Source organism: Anas platyrhynchos, chromosome 11 (assembly GCF_047663525.1).
Source record: "Anas platyrhynchos isolate ZD024472 breed Pekin duck chromosome 11, IASCAAS_PekinDuck_T2T, whole genome shotgun sequence".
NCBI lineage: Eukaryota > Metazoa > Chordata > Aves > Anseriformes > Anatidae > Anas > Anas platyrhynchos.
The window spans coordinates 15714364-15736014 of NC_092597.1; the positions used below are offsets into that span (position 1 = coordinate 15714364).

The window sequence follows — 21651 nt, forward strand, 5'->3', positions numbered from 1 at the left end:
ATAAGCAGAGGGAAAGCAGTAGGAACTGTGAGACTGAATATCAGATATCACACCAGAAACTTGAGTATTCAGATTGCGCACATATATTTTAACAAATAGTTTATAGTAAAGTTTATAGTTTTGAGTAAGGAGTTTTTAATTCTGATTTTGTAATTAGAATATTTTTCTTTCTCTTTTTTGACATTTATGATCACTTTTAGTCTCTTTTCATATGACACTATATTTTTTGTTCTTTTTTCCCTGCAATTTCTATTAGGAATAGGAGGCCTCCAAGATGTTGTGCTAAAGTCTGCAACTTTGTCAACTTCACCAGCTTGTCCACCATTTACACCTCTCAACTTCGAGGCTACACCAATTGTGCGAGTAGCTGTGGAACCAAAACATCCAAGTAAGTTTTAAAGGAGAATTCAATGTGATAGCAATTCAGCTTTCCACCCTTGGTGATGCTATTGATTGAGTTAGTTTATGATCTATCCATTAAATCAGAGATCAGTCCAGTATAAACCAAATATATGTTATCTAGATGGCATTTTATTGTCCTTGTGAATTCTAGCTGGTTTGCTCATGCCTCAGTAAGTGGGGACATACAGAGTACAGTTATTGTGCTTTTTGTGGTCTTTTTAGCTGTATCACAAGTAAGACACTATGTGACACTAAAATTTCAGTATTCGTTTACTGTGAAGGTAAATATACCTTTGGGTTTTTCACTTTTGCTGATGTTCTTCTATGCTATATCATCAAACTCATGGTACAAATTTGCAGTATTGCTTCTAATTGATTTCTGACCCCTGCCCCCATCCGTAGTGTATCTCTGTATTTCAATTTCAGTCCAATTTCCATTTCTTATTGTTAGTAAAACCAAAATAACTGTCTTCCTATTTAGGTACAAAATCCACTAACATTAAAATTGCATTATTTATTCATTTGTGATAGGACAGCCTAGCAGCTATTCGTCCTAGGTATATGAGTAATGGGTAATCATATATTGCACATCCTTGTTTGTTAAAGCAGTTCTAAAAGTATTGAGTTTCTAGTTGTAGTGAGTGTGATATTAAGTTGAAAATGGTATTGGAATGTAACTACTGCACAATTTTGGTGTTTTCTCTCTCTTTTTTTTTTTTTTTTTTTCCCCTTAAGGACATTAAGTCTTTACATCATTAATGTCTCCTTCCTGGTAACTTCTAAATTGTATGATTTGAGTGTGGTTTGAAGTTGTTACAGAGACAGAAGTCTCAAAGTAGCTATACCTGTAAAAGTTTCCTGAAAACCAGCTGTTGGTTGCAGTATCAGGAAGATATGCAAAATTAGGCCATGGCAGGCAGAGCTTGAAAGTAATCAATTGTTCAGTGAGCTGCATATAGTCTTGATGAGGCTCTAGCATGTCATCCCACGTGTGTGCCTGTATGGTTACCATAAACTCTAAAAGAAAGAAAAGCTCTTCTTCCTTCTCAGGGTGGTTAAATGCAGAGTACGAATGTGAAGCTCTTTGTTTAGCTATGATGGCCATGTAAAATGACACTGTTTTTTTTTTTACTTGTTTATTTTTTATGTCTGGTTTTATTTTCTATGTCTGGTTACTTTTCTTTTATGCACTCAGAAGCTTAGCATTAAATATATTTCTTTTAATAGCCTCCAAGTGAATGACAAGTATAATGTCACTCTTTCTTCTGAATATGAATATGCATTCCTAGTGAGCTTGTGGATATTCTTTACCCCATATGTAAAATAAGAAAAAGGAAACATATTTAGTTATATATATATATATATATATATATATATATATTAATTATGAAAGGCTGCTGACATGCTGGTTTTGTGCATAGATACACAGCTGTGACTGTTCATTTTTCACTAACTGTAAGGCAACTCTTTTTAAACATCTTTGTTTTAGGGATATCTGTGTTTTGGTTCACTGAAAACTGCACACATTCCTGATCTTTTTCCCCTTTTCAGGTTATAATAGCATTAAATTTTTTCAGTGGCTTCCAGACAGTTTAAATCCTCCTTGTACTTCATTCACTCTTTCATGCCTTCTAAGTAGTTCATATGGGGGATGGTATACTAATTCTATTGTATATTGTAAACTCCATAAAATAAAAACGAGCAATCCATTCAAATGCATACCACAGTTATGATTGTATAATGTGAATTTTGTTATCAGTACCTAAATTCTTGGTGACAAACTATAGTTATAGCTTATATCTTCAGTTGATGCTGTTACTGTTTTCTCAATATAAGAATATCTTACTTCAAGTGTTCTTTTAGTATTGTTGTGTTAATAATACCTTATTTTGCCAGGTGATATGCCTCAACTGGTGAGAGGAATGAAGCTTTTAAACCAAGCTGATCCGTGTGTCCAAGTTTTAATCCAGGAGACAGGAGAGCATGTGCTAGTGACAGCAGGAGAAGTTCATCTTCAGCGTTGCTTGGATGACCTGAAAGAAAGGTTAGAGGTGCTAGGAGGAAGGAATATTTTTTATTAAGTAACTGTGCATTGTATTTCTTTGACAGTTTGATGCATCTGTCTTTGATTTATATTTTGGTAAAAGAGCAGCCTAATCCACCAACAGCTTTTACCCTTGGTTCGTAAGTGTATCTTTTCTAGTTATAAAGTTACATGCAGTTGGGCAAAATTGACTTGTTCCCCATTTTTAGGAAACTTAAGCACCTTTTGAGCACTTGAAAGAAGTTATAAATTGCAGTAGCTTCAAGATTCCAATTAAGAACACAATATACAATTGGTACAAAATAAAAACTTTGAGGGGAATTGGGTCTGGCAACTGAACTCTCAAAAATAAGGAAACAACAAGATAAAAATTATATGTGCATGCTCTTATCCTGTTCCTTTGCACTTGGCACTGATTTTTGAAAACGTTAATCTGTGCTCTTACTCATGACCATGGTTTTTCAAACCATAAATGAATACATGTAGTTTCTTACAATGTTTCTTCAAATGGTGAAAGAACAGTAGTCTGTACAGTCCTTTCCTGTATCTTATTTACAAAAAAAAAAAATCTGTGATACTTCTGTTTCATGTGTATTTACTGCCAAAAACCAAACTTGGTGATAGATGGTTGATTGTCTCTCTTACCGTGCCCATATCACTTTTAGTTAATATCAGACAGTGCTAACTTCCTATGGAAGTTAGATTGGATCACTTAAAAAATTGAATACATGTTCTTACTGTTATCCTCATTATTACCTAGTGCAATATGTTTCTACCACTTCTTAAAACAGATGTGCTTTTTATTGAAACACCTCATTGGAATATAATATGTCAGAATAAAGACAGTTGTGTCTTCAGCAGCAGTTAGCATAGCATTTTACCCCAAGATGTGTAAATGCCTTTATATTGACAATGGTCCAACTCTTGACTAAATATTTAGTAAAATAGTTGTTATTGATAATTGATGGGAAAAAACCTGTTCAGCTTACACAGTGCTGCGTCTTTTTGGAACATCGCGCTGTAAGAACAGCTGTGCTAGTTCAAATCAAATGTCCATCTAGCTCAGAGTCATGTCTCCAGCAGAGTGGCCTAACGCAGATGTCTGGGGAAGAGTAAAATTAAAGTAACCATATGAAAAAAATCCCCTGCTGATACTTTCCTGGACCTTAATCATTTTCAGTTCAGGGACAGTTCAGGCCCTGTTGTGGTTTGGTTATCAGTTGATCCCTGTCAACCTTCCTTATACCCCTCATGATTTTGTAGACCTCTGTCATATCCTTGAAACATCTGAAGACTACTTGTACTTTCATACCTTTGATCATCCTTATTCTCATTTTTTTTCTAGTTCTATTATATTTCTTTTGAGGGGAGAGAACAACAGTACATAGTTTTCAAGATGTGAGTGAACCAGTGATTAATCCAGTGGCATGAGTGTTTTTTCTTTTGTTTTACTCTGTTCCTTTCTTTTTTGAAGTATGTGATGTTTTTAGGACTTTATGAGTTTGAAGTGCATTATCTGGTCATCTGTCTTGTAGTCATATTTGTTCATGAAGATCTGTTTCACGTTAAGGCCACTGTCTTACCTTCCTCCTCCCCCATTTTAAAAGCAATTTTAAAATTTAAGCTAATCTTAAAACTTTGTTTTATAGGTTTGCAAAGATAGAGATTAGTGTATCAGAACCTATCATTCCATTCCGAGAGACAATAACAAGACCTCCAAAAGTCGATATGGTAAATGAAGAAATAGGAAAACAGCAGAAAGTTGCCGTCATACACCAAACAAAAGAGGAGCAAAATAAAATTCCTGAAGGAATTCAGGTTGATTCAGATGGGCTTGTTACAATATCTACTCCCAATAAGCATGCTACTCTCAGCGTAAGAGCAGTGCCACTTCCTGAGGAGGTAACTCGACTTCTTGAAGAAAACAGTGACTTGATTCGAACTGTGGAGCAACTCAACACATCTCTGAATGAAGATAAAAAAACTCATGAGATAAATCAGAAGACTATTGATAGGATCAAGGAATTCAAGCAAAAATTAGAGCAAAATCTGCAGGGAAGAAAGTGGAGAAATGCTGTTGATAATATCTGGTCGTTTGGACCACGGAAGTGTGGGCCTAATATCTTGTTATATAATTTTGAGGGCTACACAAAGTCTGTGTGGCAGTGCCTTGGGAATGCTGTGAAAGAAACCAGCAAATACAGAGACTTTGACAACAGCATAGTAAGTGGATTTCAGCTGGCTACACTTTCAGGTCCCATGTGTGAAGAACCCCTTATGGGTGTGTGTTTTATAGTGGAAAAATGGGAAATTAGTAAGGTTGGAGAGATGCTGTCAACTAGACGTCAAGATTCAGGGGAATGTGATGCCGTAGAACAAAATGAAGATACTGTTTCTTTAACAAGAAGTTGTACAGTTGAAGTCTGTGGTGAGAATGAACACCAGGACAGCAGTGAAAGTGTTCCGAAGTCACCTGAGAAAGTTAGTAAAAACAAGGGAGAAATTTTACTTGCGGATTGTTATGGTCCTTTCTCTGGACAACTGATTGCCACCATGAAAGAAGCTTGTCGTTATGCTTTGCAAGCAAAACCACAGAGGCTTATGGCAGCAATGTACACATGTGAAATTATGGCTACTGCAGAAGTTTTAGGTAAGAGAAAACAAACCTTCGTCAAGAACTTGTTTTCTGAACATATATAGAATCTGACTGAATCAGAAAGTAGAACTAGATTAAAAGATTTGCCTGATTTTTTTTGTAGTTATCTAGTAGATTTCTACAATGACTCTGTGAAGTTTGTGGTATTTGTATTCTGACTGAAAATTCTGAATTCTATCTGAAACGTGCATAAATAAGATCACTAAATGTTTTTGGAAGTGCAAGATACAAAATGTTGCCTTCTTATGAAATTTTGTAATATCAACTTCAGTAGGTAAACACATACAACAACATGGTGTTTCATATTTTAAGCATCATTTTTATGAAGAAATATGAAGAAATGTGTCCTTTTTGTGAAATAAGTACAGAATCTAAATTAGTATATGCCAAGTCAGTGTGGCTTAAAACTGATGTTTTAAGCTAATTTAATAATTGACATAGGAGTAAATTAGGAAAAACATAGAATCTTAAATAATTATTACAGTCCAGTTGATAGATTTTCTTGCTAACATTGGCATCCTTCTGGTATGCAAGTTACTCATTTTGCAAACCCGGAGCATACCAGCTTTGTGTCACTTATTACCTTACAACTCGCACCTCCTTAAACTTGTTTTTATGACCTACTTATAACACCACTTAATTTACTCTAACATTTGTTCGTGGAGTTTTCCGTGGGAGTTTCTTGCACGCTGAATTTGATCCAATATATTGAGATTTTATTTAAAACTAATTTCCGTTGTGTTTAAGCTATCAAGAAATTTACTTTGAGCATACTACTCATTACAGAAGTAATAGTACACCCCACACATAAAAATGAAAGATTTGGTTATTTGTTGTAAAAATCTGTTGTCATGCACACAAGCATGATAACAGTTACATAAAATAAATTGGTCTGCACAGCAATATTTACAATTGTATGTTGTGAAAAGAAATGGCTTTGGATGAGCAACTGTTTTGTACAGGTTTATGATCCTGTGTTTTTTTGGGGGTGCTCTTTAGTAGGCCTGGCAAAAGGCAGTTGACATGATAAAACATTGGCTTTTTTAACTTTAGTTCTTTCAGTTGGTGTTCCATACATTGATATTGATATTGTTTTCATTTTGCTGATGTGAGAGATAACTAGTTGGGAAAGGATTATAATAGGCTCTGTTGTGGCTTTTGTTTTTGGATTTTGTTAGCTATGCTCGTGTCCTTATTCAAAACATAAAAATAAAATTAAGCCCTAGATCACAGCGCTCTAGGAGGCAAGGCACTTCATGTTATCTCTAACTTGTGTAAGTGAAAACACACAAATTCCAGAATGGAAGAGCAGCTCCTTCTTCCCTATTTGCTGTGTTTATGTTCACCTATAGATTCTTGCAAATGATGAACCCACTGTACTTCCACAGTATTTCTATCCGGTATGAAACTTTTTTTTAAACATAGGGAATGCAGAAATTGTTTAGCATTTTCCCTTGACCTACTGAAAAATGCTGCAGTATAATAAAGTGCTGAACAGGACTTAAATATTTAAGTAGCTGAGCATAATACATCTTCAAAGCAAGTCTGTTATGTACAGATTTATTCTGTATGTTGCAGCACCATGAAGCTGTTTTAGAACAGCTATCGTTGTTTTCAAAGTAACTGATTTTTGAATGGAAAGTTCTTTTACCATTCCTTGGGAATTGGTGCTGCTGAAACTGCAGATTACTTCAGCTAATTAGTGTAGAGGTAGAACTAGTATTTCTTCAGTACACTGCAGCCTTACCATAGTGGTAAAAGACCTCATATAACTTCTTTGTGATAACGTTAACTGAGACAATACTCCAGACTACTTGGATGAAATACATGTAGCTGAAAACCATTTAGTAAGATAAATACAGTGTCTTCTGGGTTTTATGTTTTGGAAGAGCAGTCTTCAATGAATTATGGACAGAAAATATGTTCATCTAAAGTGCTTTGTGATAAATGTTGCCTTATCTCATGAATATGTGTGCAAAGTTTTCTAAGTCCTACTTAATTAGAAAAATAAATATTATGAATTATAACATTAATAACCTATAAAGTGGTTTTGGACTTACTTGCTTTAACAAATAGCTTTAATATATACTGTATGGTTCATTCACACTATATAAACAGTGACCATGATGTGATGTTCTTTTCAAAGTGCATGTTTAACTTGAATTTTAAAGCAGTATATGCTAAGTAACAGACACACTGAATTGTGAGCTGTGCTTATATATGACCTTTTCATAGCTGAGAATTTTCCATTCTCCCTGAAATTTTCGTAGGCTTGAAATCGTTGAGTTATGTGATCAAAGACTATAGATGCACAGCAAACTCTCTTCAGCACACTTCTCTTCAGCACACTTTAATCTTTTCGTCATTTGAAATATAAAATCTTAAGTATTTCCTCAATTTCCTCACAAGCAATAAGAAGACTACTGTGCATAGTAAAGGTGAAGTTCAGTCAGAGGAACAGGGAGGAGGTCCTGGGAAGAGCATGAGCAGATAAAAATCATCAGTGATAGCAGAAAGAATACTTCAACCCACGTTTTATTAGAAAAGTACAAACTCTGTAATGATTGCTGCTGAACTGATGCTTCATTACCTATATCTGACAAGAAGATTTAACTGTTCTAGCTATGTGCTTGTGCTAAAATTCCTGATCAAGGACCAGGTCCTATATTTAAAAAATAAAAAGAAACAAACCCATGCCAACTATTCCTGTGGTATCCCACAGAAGACTTAAATTGTATACGTAAATCAGTGTGTGTGACTGTAGTATTTAATAGTATCTTTCTGTCAAGTCAGAATAGCTGGAAAGTATTATGATAATGCATTATTACCAGAAAGAGACAATTTTGCCCAGCTGTTTAAAAGCTACCAGTACACTTTAATGTATTGTTAAGTTAAATCTAATATAAAATATTGGAACTTCTTAAGAATTATTATAAACTTGTTCTTCGCTCCAAGGTACTTTTAAAATTAATTCGTACATGTAATACTTAACTAATTATTCGTATTTGTGAATGAAGGCATTCTTAAAATATTTTTTCACTATATAGCTTTTCCTGTGTTTGTGTTTTTTTGGTCTTGATCAGCAAAAATGTATTTGTTAGCTTTTGTCTGAAGATCACATAATCTATAAATTTACAAAAACATTTTAAATACAAATTTACCTAATGCCTTCTGTAAAGTTGAACGTGGGTGTTTTCAGAGTTACTTTCATCCTACGTACAGTGTAGTCCAGCTAACTGGATATTTGGGCAGAAAAAAATAAATATTATCCATTATAAACTTATGGATGAATTAATTACAAAAATAATGGAATATGTTGAACATAATAAACATGTAATATATGAGATAAACAAGTTTTCTGTGATTTAGAATAGCACTGCAATCTTTGGGATACAAATACCATATAGGGATATGGTGAGTTAAACTTTTAAAGGTAGCTAAGATGTAATGTCTGAAGCACAGTAGTATTACTTAGCAGAGTTTCTTAGCTGGTAATGCTTCTCAAATATTTGCTTGTAAGAACTAAAGCAAGTTAGGCACATAATCTGGCAAAGTGCCTATTATACAATCATATGGCAATTTTTTAAAATGCATGTAGTACAAGCATTGTCTAGATTCATACAGGACTTATAATTTATTAAATATTACTCATATGGTTCTGCACATTGTACTGGCAGAGTATGTTGTTTGTGTAAATTTAATTGATTCACCTAAAATTTTACAGGAAGAATTTGAGCCAAAGAAATGATGTATTTTACTTAATGCTGAAGTTTCCTAAGTAAATATTTATGTATATCTCTTCATGAATATAAATGTATTGGTGAGCTCACTGAAATGATGTCTTCGCAGGTCGTGTGTATGCTGTCTTGTCCAAACGAGAAGGCAGAGTGTTACAAGAGGAGATGAAAGAGGGAACGGATGTGTTTATTATTAAGGCAGTCCTGCCAGTAGCTGAAAGCTTTGGTTTTGCTGATGAAATCAGGAAGAGAACTAGTGGCCTGGCCAGTCCGCAGCTGGTGTTCAGCCACTGGGAGGTAAAAATATCTATTCACTCCATCTGTTTTGGTGATCTATTTCCTGTAGATGTGGCAGACTGGAATAATAAGCGGAAAAGGTTAAGTTTTGGTCAAGACATTTGATTAATTCCTTTTTGAAATGAAGAGGAAAAAGTACCTTTATATTGATCTTATTTGCTTTTATAGATACGCTGTTCAAAAATGTATTTATATTTTCTTTGGATGGGATGCCTTTTTTTTTTTTGTATGAACTAAGTGCTTCACGAATGAAACTGATTCTTCATAAATTTGTTTACCTAAATTTAATGTGCCTTTTTAAATTAGTTCTTTGATAAACTTGTTTGGAGAGTGGAGAGAAAAAGAAGCTACCACTAATAAAAAATGCAGCAACAAATCTAATGTATATGAAAATTATCATTTTAGTAACAGATATGTCAGTATTTTTGTCCTTATATAGTCCAACTCAACATACATTTTCATACTTATAGGCAAAGGGAATTGATGCAATTCTTTCAAAATCAGGTCTGGTCACCGTAAATGGAGGTGTCCTCAAAATCATTCCGTTTGTTCATCTTTGTCACTTAGACATGAACAGGTAAATGTGAAAATGGTGTAAAGGAAATAGGCAGATGGGAAAACTGATAAGAAATGTTATAGGCTGATAGTGCACTTTTTGTTCCTATGAGGTGGAGTAAGACAAAAAAACCTGAAATCAGAGTTCCTTGTTCAAGACCAAAAGAAAAGTGCATTGTAGGACTATTTGGAAGACTCCATCGAAGGAGCTGAAAATGGGTTCGGGGCAAGAGTCCAAGTATAAACTATTCATATCAATTGTTTAAAACAATTGAAGTCTAGATTTTTTTGTCTGTCAGGTATTCCTTTATTTGATGTTAGGATCATAAAAGCTTTTATAAATGGATTAGAAAATCGTACTTTATTGTTATCTTCTACTTTATTTCTGTGACCTCAAATGTCAAGTCTCTGAGTACAAACAACTACAGATTTTTGAGGTCAGTAATACTCCATGCAGTTTCCAGCTATGATCTGTTTACCTCTGTTTCTCTCCAAAGTATGTGCTGGTTTCTCACATGGTGTGTATTCTTCCTCATTTCCTGTAGCTAAAGCATCTTAATAGGATGATTTGTTAAATACTTCAATAGCAGTATTTCTTTGTTAGCCATTGCTGTAACTGGCTTAGGAATTTTATGTGAATGTTAATTGGAAAAGGAGCATCTCTGTAAACCAGCCAAGTCATATGCTACCAAAAGAGTTGGGAATCCTTGAAACAGTAAGCTTCATCTTTCTTGGCAACACTACCTTACTGGTGTTAGAAAACACAATGGAAACAGTGGATTTACCTGTCTTTTCACACTATTAATACTGATTTATTTCATCTTCTTGTAACCAAGACTGACTTCACAGAGACTTGAGGAAGGGAAAAATAGCAATAGAGTAAGAGATGTTAAAATAAATAAAGTAACAGAGCTACACTGAATGGAGAATAAATAAATAAAATCAAGGCAACACCTACAGATGGTGTGTGCACACAAAAAAGACAGCAACATTTTTTTGCGTGTAGCCGGAACAGGTTAGTTCCTTCAAACCAGTGAGTATTGGCAGTATTACATACAGTAGTTTTTCCAGTTTTGGATGTTCTAATCTGAAGTGCAGCTGGTGAGGTTTTGTGGCTTAACTGGTCTTTTGTCTGAATTCTCTAATATCGGTGCCCTAAAGGAATATCAGTCAGAGGGATGTTAATTCCAGCTAACCATTGTTCTGTGCCAGTTTCCTTAGGATTGGTGGCTATTGTGCTCCAATACTAAGCAACAACATCAACCCCTTGCCTCCATGACCTTCCCTTCTACCCCCAAACCATGACATCTGTGTTCCCACTGTCAGGTGTTACGAATTTCACATTTTAAAAAATGTTCAGACAATTGTGGGTATGCGTAGGAGATGGAGATTTGAGCAACTGGCAACATTTTCTAAAAATGTCCCTCAGGAGAAATTATAATTACAGCAGGTTTGTTAAAATGTAGTGGTAGTAGGAAAAATGGTTGTGTAAAAACAGTCAGCTTTCCACCTGGCAAATCTCTTGGTGGGGAGGGATTTTTGTCACTTTGAAATTCCTGCTTATATTTTTCCTGACAAAATAAACCTTCAATTAAATTACGAGCATTGACTGTGTAGTGATGGCAGAGAGAGTGCATTTTACTCTCACATCATAAGCAGAATTGCTAAATTAATACCATTTTCAGAACCCAATGGTAGTATGACAGAGAATCCAACAAAAATGGTTTGTGTCTCAGATCACGAGATGTTTGTGAAGCTTTTCTCTGTTTCTTCTCCTATAAACAAAACAAAATAGACCTACCAGCTTTCCAGTATTAGGTATGACTTCACAGTGTAAAGTTACTCATGAATTGTCCGTGTATATACAAGGTAGCCTTGGCATATTCATGAAAAGTGCCAGCATTTTATTTGAATCCCAATTAAGTAATGTGTAATTCTATAAGATACACTGTGAACTCTGTGTAATCTCATGCTCTTTTTTCCCTGAAGATGAATAGGGAGTGTGGAAGCTGCTTGATTTTGTTTTACATTTGCTCTGTTACTGAGTGTACATTTGCAGCCTTAACTGCACTCTATCCAATCCCTTCTATGACATTCTGAATTAATTCTAAGTGGTGTTTTTTCACTGTGCTTGGCTCATTAGCTGAGTTGCTAGAACACGGGTTTCTCTACAGAGATTCCTTCTACCATGTACTCATCCCCATTTTACAGACAGTGAAATACCACTTCTTGGTATTATTAAAATTTCAAACAATCTCATAGAAATCATACGTAGAACTATGTTTAAAGAAATGAGGCTTGAATTCTTTTTTATTATTATTATTTTTTCATTAACATGACTTGTAGACTATAAACACAGCAAGATCAATGATAGAGCAGATATTTAAATGGAACCTTTTGGGCCCTCTGGAAATGAAATTACCCTTTTTTTTTTTTTTTTTTTTTTTCAAGTGAATGAATGTATTTTGTATAGTTCAGATCACTTCATCCCCAGGGGATGGAGCAATAACATCTATCTTGACAGATAGTGCTTTTTTTTTTTTTAATTAATTTATTCTGTCATGCATAAATGTATTTCTACCTGTAGAGAATGGCACTAAATAACCATTAGTAGGAGCTTTCAGTTTGGTCCCAGATTAAATAAATTAATTTTAAAAGGTAGTTGAGTATTTTCCTTCTGATATCCCTAGGCAAATGTTAAGTGTATTGGGTTTACTAGGTCATATCGTCTTAGCTGTCAGTATAAGCTTTCTTTTGAATTCTCAGCTTAAAATATATAGTTCTGGGATAATTACAAATGCCTTCTATTTTTTTTCTATTCTTGAATTAATAATAGACTTTCAATTAGTGTATGTTTTGGCTGAGCCTGTTTCCTTTGTTCTCACTTGATTCTTTGCAGTTACTTGTTGCACTCAGTCATGTCATTTTTCTCTTCGTCATAAAGTTCTTTGAGCAAGAAGATACTTGTGATCACACAGTGTTGAGAATAATGGAGCTGCAATCCCATGTAGGAAATCGGTGTTATAGTAAAAATAATGCATGTGAATGTATTCAAATGATGATTGAATTATCAGCAACTGCAGAAATTTTCAAAGACAACTACTTCTTGTAAAGCCGTGAAATGTATAGTATTCCTCCTAATGAATCTTTTAAAATGCATTGATTGGTTTTTGCTCTTGGAGGAGGAGGGTAAACTGCAAACACATTTAATCTGAATTCTTTTTGAGTATTCTTTCTGTGTAGAATAGTGTCTAGAGTGTACTGCAAGGCCCTGGAGAAAGGTAAAAGAAGGACTGTAGATAATAAATGATAAGAACATGATGCAGTCTGAATCACTGGAAGTCTTATATTGTGAATTTTAATTCATTCATTCCTAATTGTACAGTATAAAGTAGAAGATAGGGGCTTAATACAGAAGTTGCCAGGTGCAACTTTTAGGCCTGCATTAAACAGGAAGCAGGCTGAAGTAATGAGATACGCTAAGAATGTGAGCCTCTACTAGGTATGAATTGTGACTTTACTTTGTGTGCAAGTATTGGCTTCCTCATGTAAATGAATTCTAGCAGTAACCTGGAACCTTTCAAATATGAAAAAGTCTTTATGTTAACCAGAGCATCTGAAACTAATTAAATAGTAAATAAAAGTGGTAGTGATGTAGCTTTAAATTTCCTTTTCAATACACGTCTTAAGTAATAGGAAAAAAATGTATCAGTAAAACCACAGATCTCCTTTTTTCCTTCCACTGCTACTGACTGAAGTCAAGGCTAAAGCTCAGCTGTCACTGAATGAGACACAAACAGGGATGATGCTCTTGAGCCAAAATAAACTAGCATGAGTTTATTTTAAAACTAAATGTGTAAACGTTCATTATTACAGTATTTATTGAAAGACGTGATGTCATATCTGACTTCATGCACTTTAAGGCCTAGGCCATGCCCTTTCAATATTGTCAATGAAATCTGTGAGTTCTTCTGAAATAATTCTCGATGCTCATGTTGCTTTGTAGGGAATCTGCACACCTTATACAATCCTGTAGGTTAAATGTTTAAAGCCTGACTGTAAGTTACTCCATATTCCCTTAAGCATCCTTTCTCTAAAGGAAAACTAAATGTTGCAGATCTGATGTTTTTTGGACTTTTAAAACTTTTGCAAGATGGCTATAGAATTTAAATAAATTAATTTTTGTATTGAATATATAACTTTCCTCTCTAATTGTATTTTTTTCAAAAAAAATATAATTTACAATCAAGATCTTTTGAGAATAATACAAGGAATACATGGAGAAATAAAATTGGGAGACTTTGTCAAGTTGTGCAGTGAGCAATCTATTTTCACATTTTTTTTAAATGCTTTTATAAAGTTATACATAATCTTGAGAAAATGTATTTGTGTTTGATATATAAGTTGATGTATAGTGATGCAAAATGGCAACATTCTTCTGTGAAGCTAAGATTTGAGTACAAGACAGTCAAATAATCAGTAAGGAGGGAGGCTGAAAATTAATTGCTTTTGTTTTGTTTCTTTCAGGATTTGGTATAGAGATTAGCTATTTATAAAATGGACAAGCTGGTACACAAAGTATTTGGTATAATACGAAAATTTGTGTTTTAACAAAACTGTGACTTTTTATTTTCAGAACATCTATGTGTAGGTGCTTCTGTAAAATTCTTTAGCATATTGTAGATATTTCTCCTCCCACCTTTTGCCATTCTAGTCCTCTACTCCAGCATGATGTTTTGTGCAAGTGTTCCAGGTGCTGAGCACTTCCCACAGCTTCTCAGTACTCCTAGGTAGGAAAGGAGATGATGCCCGCTTCCCACTGTGATGAAATGGGTGCAGCAGCATGGAGAAACTGAATCTGCTCAGTCTTCCTGGGTGTCCTTCCTGGCATTCTCTGTTCTGGAAGCTCACTGCCAGTACCCAAACTTGTCTTGCACCGTGTGGCTATGCACAGTGCAAAAGCACTTCTACAGCACTACCCAGGTTGTTACCAAAAGCTTAGTTTGGAGGTGACAGTTTTTCAACATCACATTTCACATAAACCTCTGCAAATTTCTGCCATTTTACCTGAAAGGTAGAGGAAATTTCTGTTTGACAGGACTATTCCAGACATATAAACTACATGCCTGGATACTGCTTTAGTTGTACAGCGTTTCCTGTTATTAAGTGCTGGGCACCATTTGAACTGTCAATGCTCTTGAAGCCTTGAAGTATCTTTCTAGGATTGATTTTTCTAAAGCAGAAAGGATCCTGATACACTGATACATACTCTCTGAAACTGTGCGTAGTAGTTATTTTGAAGTTGTTTTTGAAAAACAGCTTCTGGCATAAAGTTTTCTTGGCATGCAAAGGGCTGTCCATCATAGTGTCCAAGAACACTGAATTTCGTAGTTCTTGTGCTTTCTTACTAAGTGGTTCACACCAGCCATAATGTTACTTGTTAGTCTTGAAATCTTCATTGGACAGTGCGAGACTGCTCTTTGAATTCATGGTCCAACTAAAGCATTTTCAGTGTCTATGCTATTTTGCTAAAAGGAATTTTCTGTCCTCATCAAGCAGTAAGGACCAGTAGGGGAAGTGCTACTAGGAACATGGCTGTGTTCCCAGATCTGTCTGACCTTTTGGATGACCTAGGCAGATCCTGTCTGTTTGCCTTTGATGCTTCTCTCAACCTTGTTTTGCGTAATTAGTCTGCCTTAGGCAGAGGCTGTTTCATAGGATCGTTTTGTGAAATACACTAGACAATGGGACCCAGATCACTATTGGAACCATCTGGGTGCCACTAAAATGCAAACAATAAATCATCCTCAAATTAAGGCTTAAAATTTCAAGTCCTCTTGAATTGAAAGTAATTTGTTCTAACTCTAATCTTATTGAAAAGTTTGATAAATTTACATAATCATTTGCAGAACTTAGTACACACCATATTGTCTTTCAGTATTAAAATAGTACTCATACTGTTAGCATTTCTATGAGTTAATTATTACAGGTATTCAGATTATGTCTGAAAAAGATACAGACGTGCATTGTTTGAATATTTAGCATGTAGGTTCTTAGGCAAAAAGGAAAATGACAGCTGTTTAGCCTGTTGCTCTGCATACTGTTACTAAACAAGTCTTATGAGACTTCATTGTTTGGGTGTGTTAGTTTGAATAGAAGTGATATTTAATGAAACATCGTACTTCAGAATGATTTCTTTTTCTCAAGAATACCTTTACATTTACATTATTTGAAGTAATCTAATCTTCTTTTAAAATACCTAATCCCAGTTGACTTCTTTGTAAGCACTGTGTTATTTATACCTAGAATTAGCTCTTAGTTCTGCAGCGAGCTCTGGAACACATTCTTCAGGATGCATTTTACTGACTTTTTTTCTCCTTTTCTGCTTTGGTTCTGTGGAGTTTCCAGGATCCACAGTAAATGCTTTCTGTTAGAAGGCTATATCATTTTCCAGAAGGATCGGTGCATGTAGAATCTGATTATTTAGGACTCTATCCAGATGAGAACTGTCATGGATTCCAGAGTCTCCTTACGTTCTGTTAACATGGATATTTGCTGACTTCTTAAAGAAGATGCACAGCTGATGCCTCAAGTTCCAGCTGAGTCAGTAGATCTGGCTTTGTCTTTCTCTTTAATTACCACAGTGTTAACTACAAATAATATGTTCCTAATTGACCACATCTTCTGCAGTATGTCTACACCATTCAGTTGGGCAGGATCCTCATAAATAAAAATTCTCAAAAGTTTCTGTAACTTGCTCCAGAAGCAGTAAGTAATGCATAAGTTATTTACACGTGCTGAGGCACAAAAGTAGCTGCTGGAGGTAGTGATGTGGCTTTCAAAACCTAATTTAAGTCTCTTTCCAGTGCTGCTCTGCATAATGCAGTGGTATGAGGTTCACTCAGGATTCGGTACCCCAGCACTGCAGTAAATTTACAGGTTTATCCATTAGTTGCTAAATTGTATGTACAGAGCCTCCAGTTATCTCAGAATTCCTGAGAGCTAGAGATAATCACAGAATTGGAGGGGTTGGAAGGGACCTCAAAAGACCATCCGGTCCAACCCCTGTGCCAAAGCAGGTTCCTTACAGCAGGCTGCCCAGGTAGGCATCCAGACAGACCTTAAATATCTTCAGAGAAGGAGACTCCACAGCCTCCCTGGGCAGCCTGTTCCAGTGCTCCGTCACCCTCACCATGAAGTTCTTTCGCATGTTGGTGCGGAACTTCCTGTGCTCTGTCTTATGACCGTTACTCCTTGTCCTGTCCCCGCAAACCACTGAAAAGAGGTTGGCCAAATCCCTGTCTCCCACACCCCAGGTATTTATACACATTGGTGAGATCCCCTCTCAGTCTTCTTTTCTCCAGGCTGAACAGACCCAGGTCTCTCAGCCTTTCCTCATAAGGAAGATGCTCCAGTGAATAATTGCTTTCAGTGAAAGAAGTATCCAGTATACAACTTAAGTTAACATCAGTAGAACAAGTCTTTTGTAAATTAATGAAAGAACCAGTCTGTTAAACCTACGTATTTTCTTAAGCATCTATCACTACAGTATCTAAATATTTATAGGTGGCTTAGACTTGTAAGTTCAGTCCTTTTTGGACTTCTCTTTTGCATTCATTCTTCAAGAACCACCATTTCTCTCTGAGCATAATCTGTGTATGTTAGATTTCTTGTTAAAGCGAAAGAACTTCATCAGAGGGGATAGTAACAGCCTTTTAGGTTGTTAGAGTTTGTAGCTGTGTGATCTCCCTCAGCAGTGTGTTCTGGAGTGCATCCATGGAGTATGAATCACTTTTTCTCATTTGTGTGCTTTGTCTTGAACTTGGAAATTTTTGTTTGTTCAGCTCTTTAGACAGGTTGTGCATGGGGAAGTCTTTGGTATTTTTCCAGCACCATGACGATTAAGTATGAATGTCACTACAACCTGATCAAGTCAACATGCAATCTGTGCCCAGAAGTTGGGGGCAGGGGAGTGTTATGACACACAACAATAGTTTTCCCTGTCCCTTTTCTTTATTTCAAGTGCGTAAAGTAATGGCAAAACTTTCAATCTCTCAAAAGGAGGGCAATTTCTTTTTATGATATATTCTGTCAAGGAATCACCTTTAAGTTTCTAGGCATTGGTTAAATGTCCCTTAATAGGGCATCAGAATGGGTATGACTCAGGCAGATTCTTCTATGGTTAGACAGTCCTTATTTTTATTTTAAAAATAAATGTAAAAACCTAACTTTGGAAACCAAAGTTTCGCAGCATTCATTTCTGAGCTCTGCTTGCTTTGGTTTTCAGCCAGACAACTCGATGCATGTTTATGTACCACCTAAATAAATGAGATTGCATATCTCTTTTTTCATGTAAATTATATCCCGTTTAAGTTACCAGGACTATGTATATACTTAACAAATTAGAACTTTTTTTAGGGGATTAACATACTGTTTTGAAAGATTGAACCTATAATATTCCCTAATAAAAAATAACCATCTTCTAGCATAGACATTTTCCTAACTTTCCATAAAATGTAATTTCTCTGATTGTACTAGGTGTTATTTAGCATTTGAGGTATTAAAATAGGACTTGACAATTTGATGTTTGTAAGGAAATTCTCCATCTTAATCTATTAATTTTATTTTTTAATTCTTTCTTTTCTGGTTTGTGTTACTTAAATGGACTAAGAAATTTTGCTTGGCTTGAAATAGCATATGGCAATTAAAAGTATTTGTCAAAAGAAAAGGTTTGTAATGCTGGAAGAAGTTTATAACGTTAAGTTGATAGTTTAGGGAAGTTTCTTGCATCCTTGTTACTTTTTAATGTTAGTGCTAATGTATTTCAGAAATGATCATGGTGTGTTGTCCTCAGTTATTGTCATAACTATCACTGTTCTCACAGTAGTTAATACTTACCTGCATTTGTTTTCCCATGAGGATTTGTTTAAGAAATGGATGCAGTGTAGTCTTTGTTTTCTTAGTAAAATGATATTACCTGTAACTGCAGCTAGAGAGAAAATCTACGGTCATTTCAGTGAAATAACTACTTTTGAAGATAACTAGATGTTTGGCATACTCTACGGTAGTCTGAGAAGTGCAGGGTATATAGGATGAACTGGAATAAAGATTTGTCCAATCATTCCCTGATCACGTTAGATCTGAAATCTCTTCTAGCTGAGGGCCCTTGAGATATTAAGCTGCAAGAACAGCTCTGTAAAAGACAGAAACAATGATTTTAAGCCATCTGTCCGTTTTGTAGGGTGTGAAGAACATAGGACACAGAAATGAGCAGAAACCTTCAGTTCTTATAAATTCTGATAAGATCATAGTGACATAATATTCTAAATAAGAAATTCTTTCTTGGAAGCTGATAATTTTCTGAGCACGAGTTGGTGTTGTTTGCTGACTGGCAATTAAACTTGTTTTTAAAAAATTTTTACACAGATAAATGCAACCAAATTTCAAAAGCTATCATATTCTTCCTGTGCAAATACTACATAGTGTTTCTAGCTCTTGTTTTCAGCTTAAGTAGCTAATAGGCTTTCCAGAAAACTCTACCTCCTCTACTTTCACGTTGTATACTTTAGAGATTAAAATTACTTGAAATGTATTAGTAAACTTTTGTTTTGTCTTACATTACTTTTTTTTTTTTCCTTCTCTCTTTCTACAGATTATTTCAAGTGACCCGTTCTGGGTACCAACCACCGAGGAAGAATATTTGCACTTTGGGGAAAAGGCAGACTCTGAGAACCAGGCCCGCAAGTACATGAATGCAGTAAGAAAGCGAAAGGGACTTTATGTAGAAGAAAAAATTGTGGAGCATGCTGAAAAGCAAAGAACTCTCAGTAGGAATAAGTAGCTGCGTCTGCTTCCTTTCCCTCCTGACTCAGCTAAGTGCGTGTGGATAATTTTCTATGCAGCAGATTCAAAATTCCATCTGGACTTGTTCTTTACACCAGTTTTCTTATACATGATAATGTCCATGGCTTATGTTTTGAAAAATGTAAGCCTTTCCAACTTTTATACAGAGAAGATAGTTTATTTATTTAAATAAAGCCTAGGTATGTTCCTTGGAATTGGTCTCAATTTTTAGAACTTTCTGCCCTGTTGCTGTCACGGGATTAGGAACTCCCAATTTAATTTGTTTCTGATTTATCAGATGTAATTGCATTTAGAGTTGGTTAGCTAGTCTGTTGCAAATAAACTATGCAATAAATTTAGCTTCTTAATGTTTTTGACTCTTTTTTAAATTGATTTTAATTTCTATAATGTATTCGTTGCTCACAAGTACTTTCCATAGTTACCTATGTGCAAACAGATGTAAGCCTACCAGGAGTTTTACTCTGTTCCTCATGTAAACAGTCATCTAAATCAGGTGATGCTCTCTCTGCTCCCAGGTTGTAGCAATGCATCTTCTTTAAACCGGAAGGCAAAAATAGTACACATGGAAAACTAAGCACTGCAAACCAGGCAAGGTTTTTCTTTTTTCCCCTCCTTAGAAAAACATTGTGTAAAAAAGTTTACATGATTATCCTAAGCTGGGAGCTGCTGTCTCTAACTAGGCACACAGCTATCCCTGCCAATCCTGTTTCAGTGTTTACACACTCTTTGCAGAAGTTTCTACCCGTTCATCCTGTTGTGTTGAATTCAGTGAAGGGAAACACTTGCAAAAACATACAAAATGTCTTGCTGTTTGCAGGTGTCTAGAATGCAGAAGTCTCCAGAATGATTCAGACCAACAGTAACAGGAAAAAAGTCCTGAAAGGATGTAAGTTTTAGTTAGGAAAAATGGACAGAAGAGAAACATGGTGCATGAACTACCTTCTCATTTGGCTGTTTTGAATTGTAAAAGGAAAGGACTGAAGAGATAGGTGTCTTTGAAGAGTTTCTGATACTTGGTTAAATGAATGGGTAATTAAGTCCTGGAGTCTTGTGCTGACTGACTTTCTGCTATATCTTGTGTTTACTATTGGCAAAGTGTTCTGTTTCAGCTAACCATGTAAACAGGCTGTTCTTTTCTTTCTAGAATATAACCACTTTTTTAATTTGTGATGCTGTGCATTCCTTTAGCACCAACTTGGCCTTTCTGAATAAATATTCTCTGTGTGTCAATTAATGCAGTAGGCAGAAGTTAACTCCTATCAGTTTTGCTCCTTATGGGAAAGGAAACTGTTACTTGTTTCGCAAGTAGAATGATTCTGAATGCTTAGCTTTTATTTTAAATAGCAGCTTTTTTTTTTCCAGTTTGTTTGCTTTCATTATGGAAATGTTTCCTTTTAAGACTGTGCTTATGAATTATTCAAGCAAATGATATTTGCCTTCCTTAGAAGGTTGTTCCATACATTGTTGTTGTTCTGCAAGGGGTATGTCTGCACAGCAGCCCTATTAGAGCTTGTACAAATATACTTAGGTAGTTTGGGCATTGCCAGCTGTATATCCATGGAAGACATTATAACTGCCTGCAGAAACTGCTTAAGACATAAATAAATGTTTGTGTAATGAGATCTTGGCTACTTATAGCTACACTGCTAGCTGAATCCAAGATACAGTTAGGGATGTCTGGCCTCCAGTCAGAAAGGTGCTTACATATTAAGTAGCTCTTCAGAGCTGGGTAGGCTGCTCATTGTTGTGACTCTATACTTGTTAACTGTAATCTACTATACTTGTGTAAACAGAAAGAGCATTAACATAGATTTTAAAAGGTTTAGCTTTCGTATTTGGTTATGTCATATTTTCAGATTTTCTTTCAGATTGCATCTCAAACAACATGAAGATAGGGTTGCAACATGCTGAATTAATTCTTGTTATTTATAAAGATGGAAAGCTCCGCTAACTAGCAGAAGAAAATCAACCTGCGAGTGCTAGATCTGTTTTCTTCAGTAATGGCTTCTAGTCCAAAGATAATCTAATTGCTTACATACAATGAATCTCTAACTATATATAGCTGTTTTTTTGCCTCACTTTCTTGTATATACATA

General features: G+C 35.3%; 1 protein-coding gene across 1 annotated transcript in view; it reads left to right on the forward strand.

Moving 5' to 3' along the window:
• Positions 1–19893, forward strand: part of EFL1 (elongation factor like GTPase 1) — a 70124-nt gene extending 50231 nt beyond the window's left edge. Inside the window, exons 16-20 of the mRNA XM_027466446.3 lie at positions 257–388; positions 2299–2446; positions 4096–5096; positions 8952–9136; positions 19344–19893. Coding sequence (XP_027322247.2) covers positions 257–388; positions 2299–2446; positions 4096–5096; positions 8952–9136; positions 19344–19532 — 1655 coding nt within the window. The 3' untranslated portion in view covers positions 19533–19893. The remainder of the gene's footprint in view (positions 1–256; positions 389–2298; positions 2447–4095; positions 5097–8951; positions 9137–19343) is intronic.
• Positions 19894–21651: the final 1758 nt, after the last annotated feature.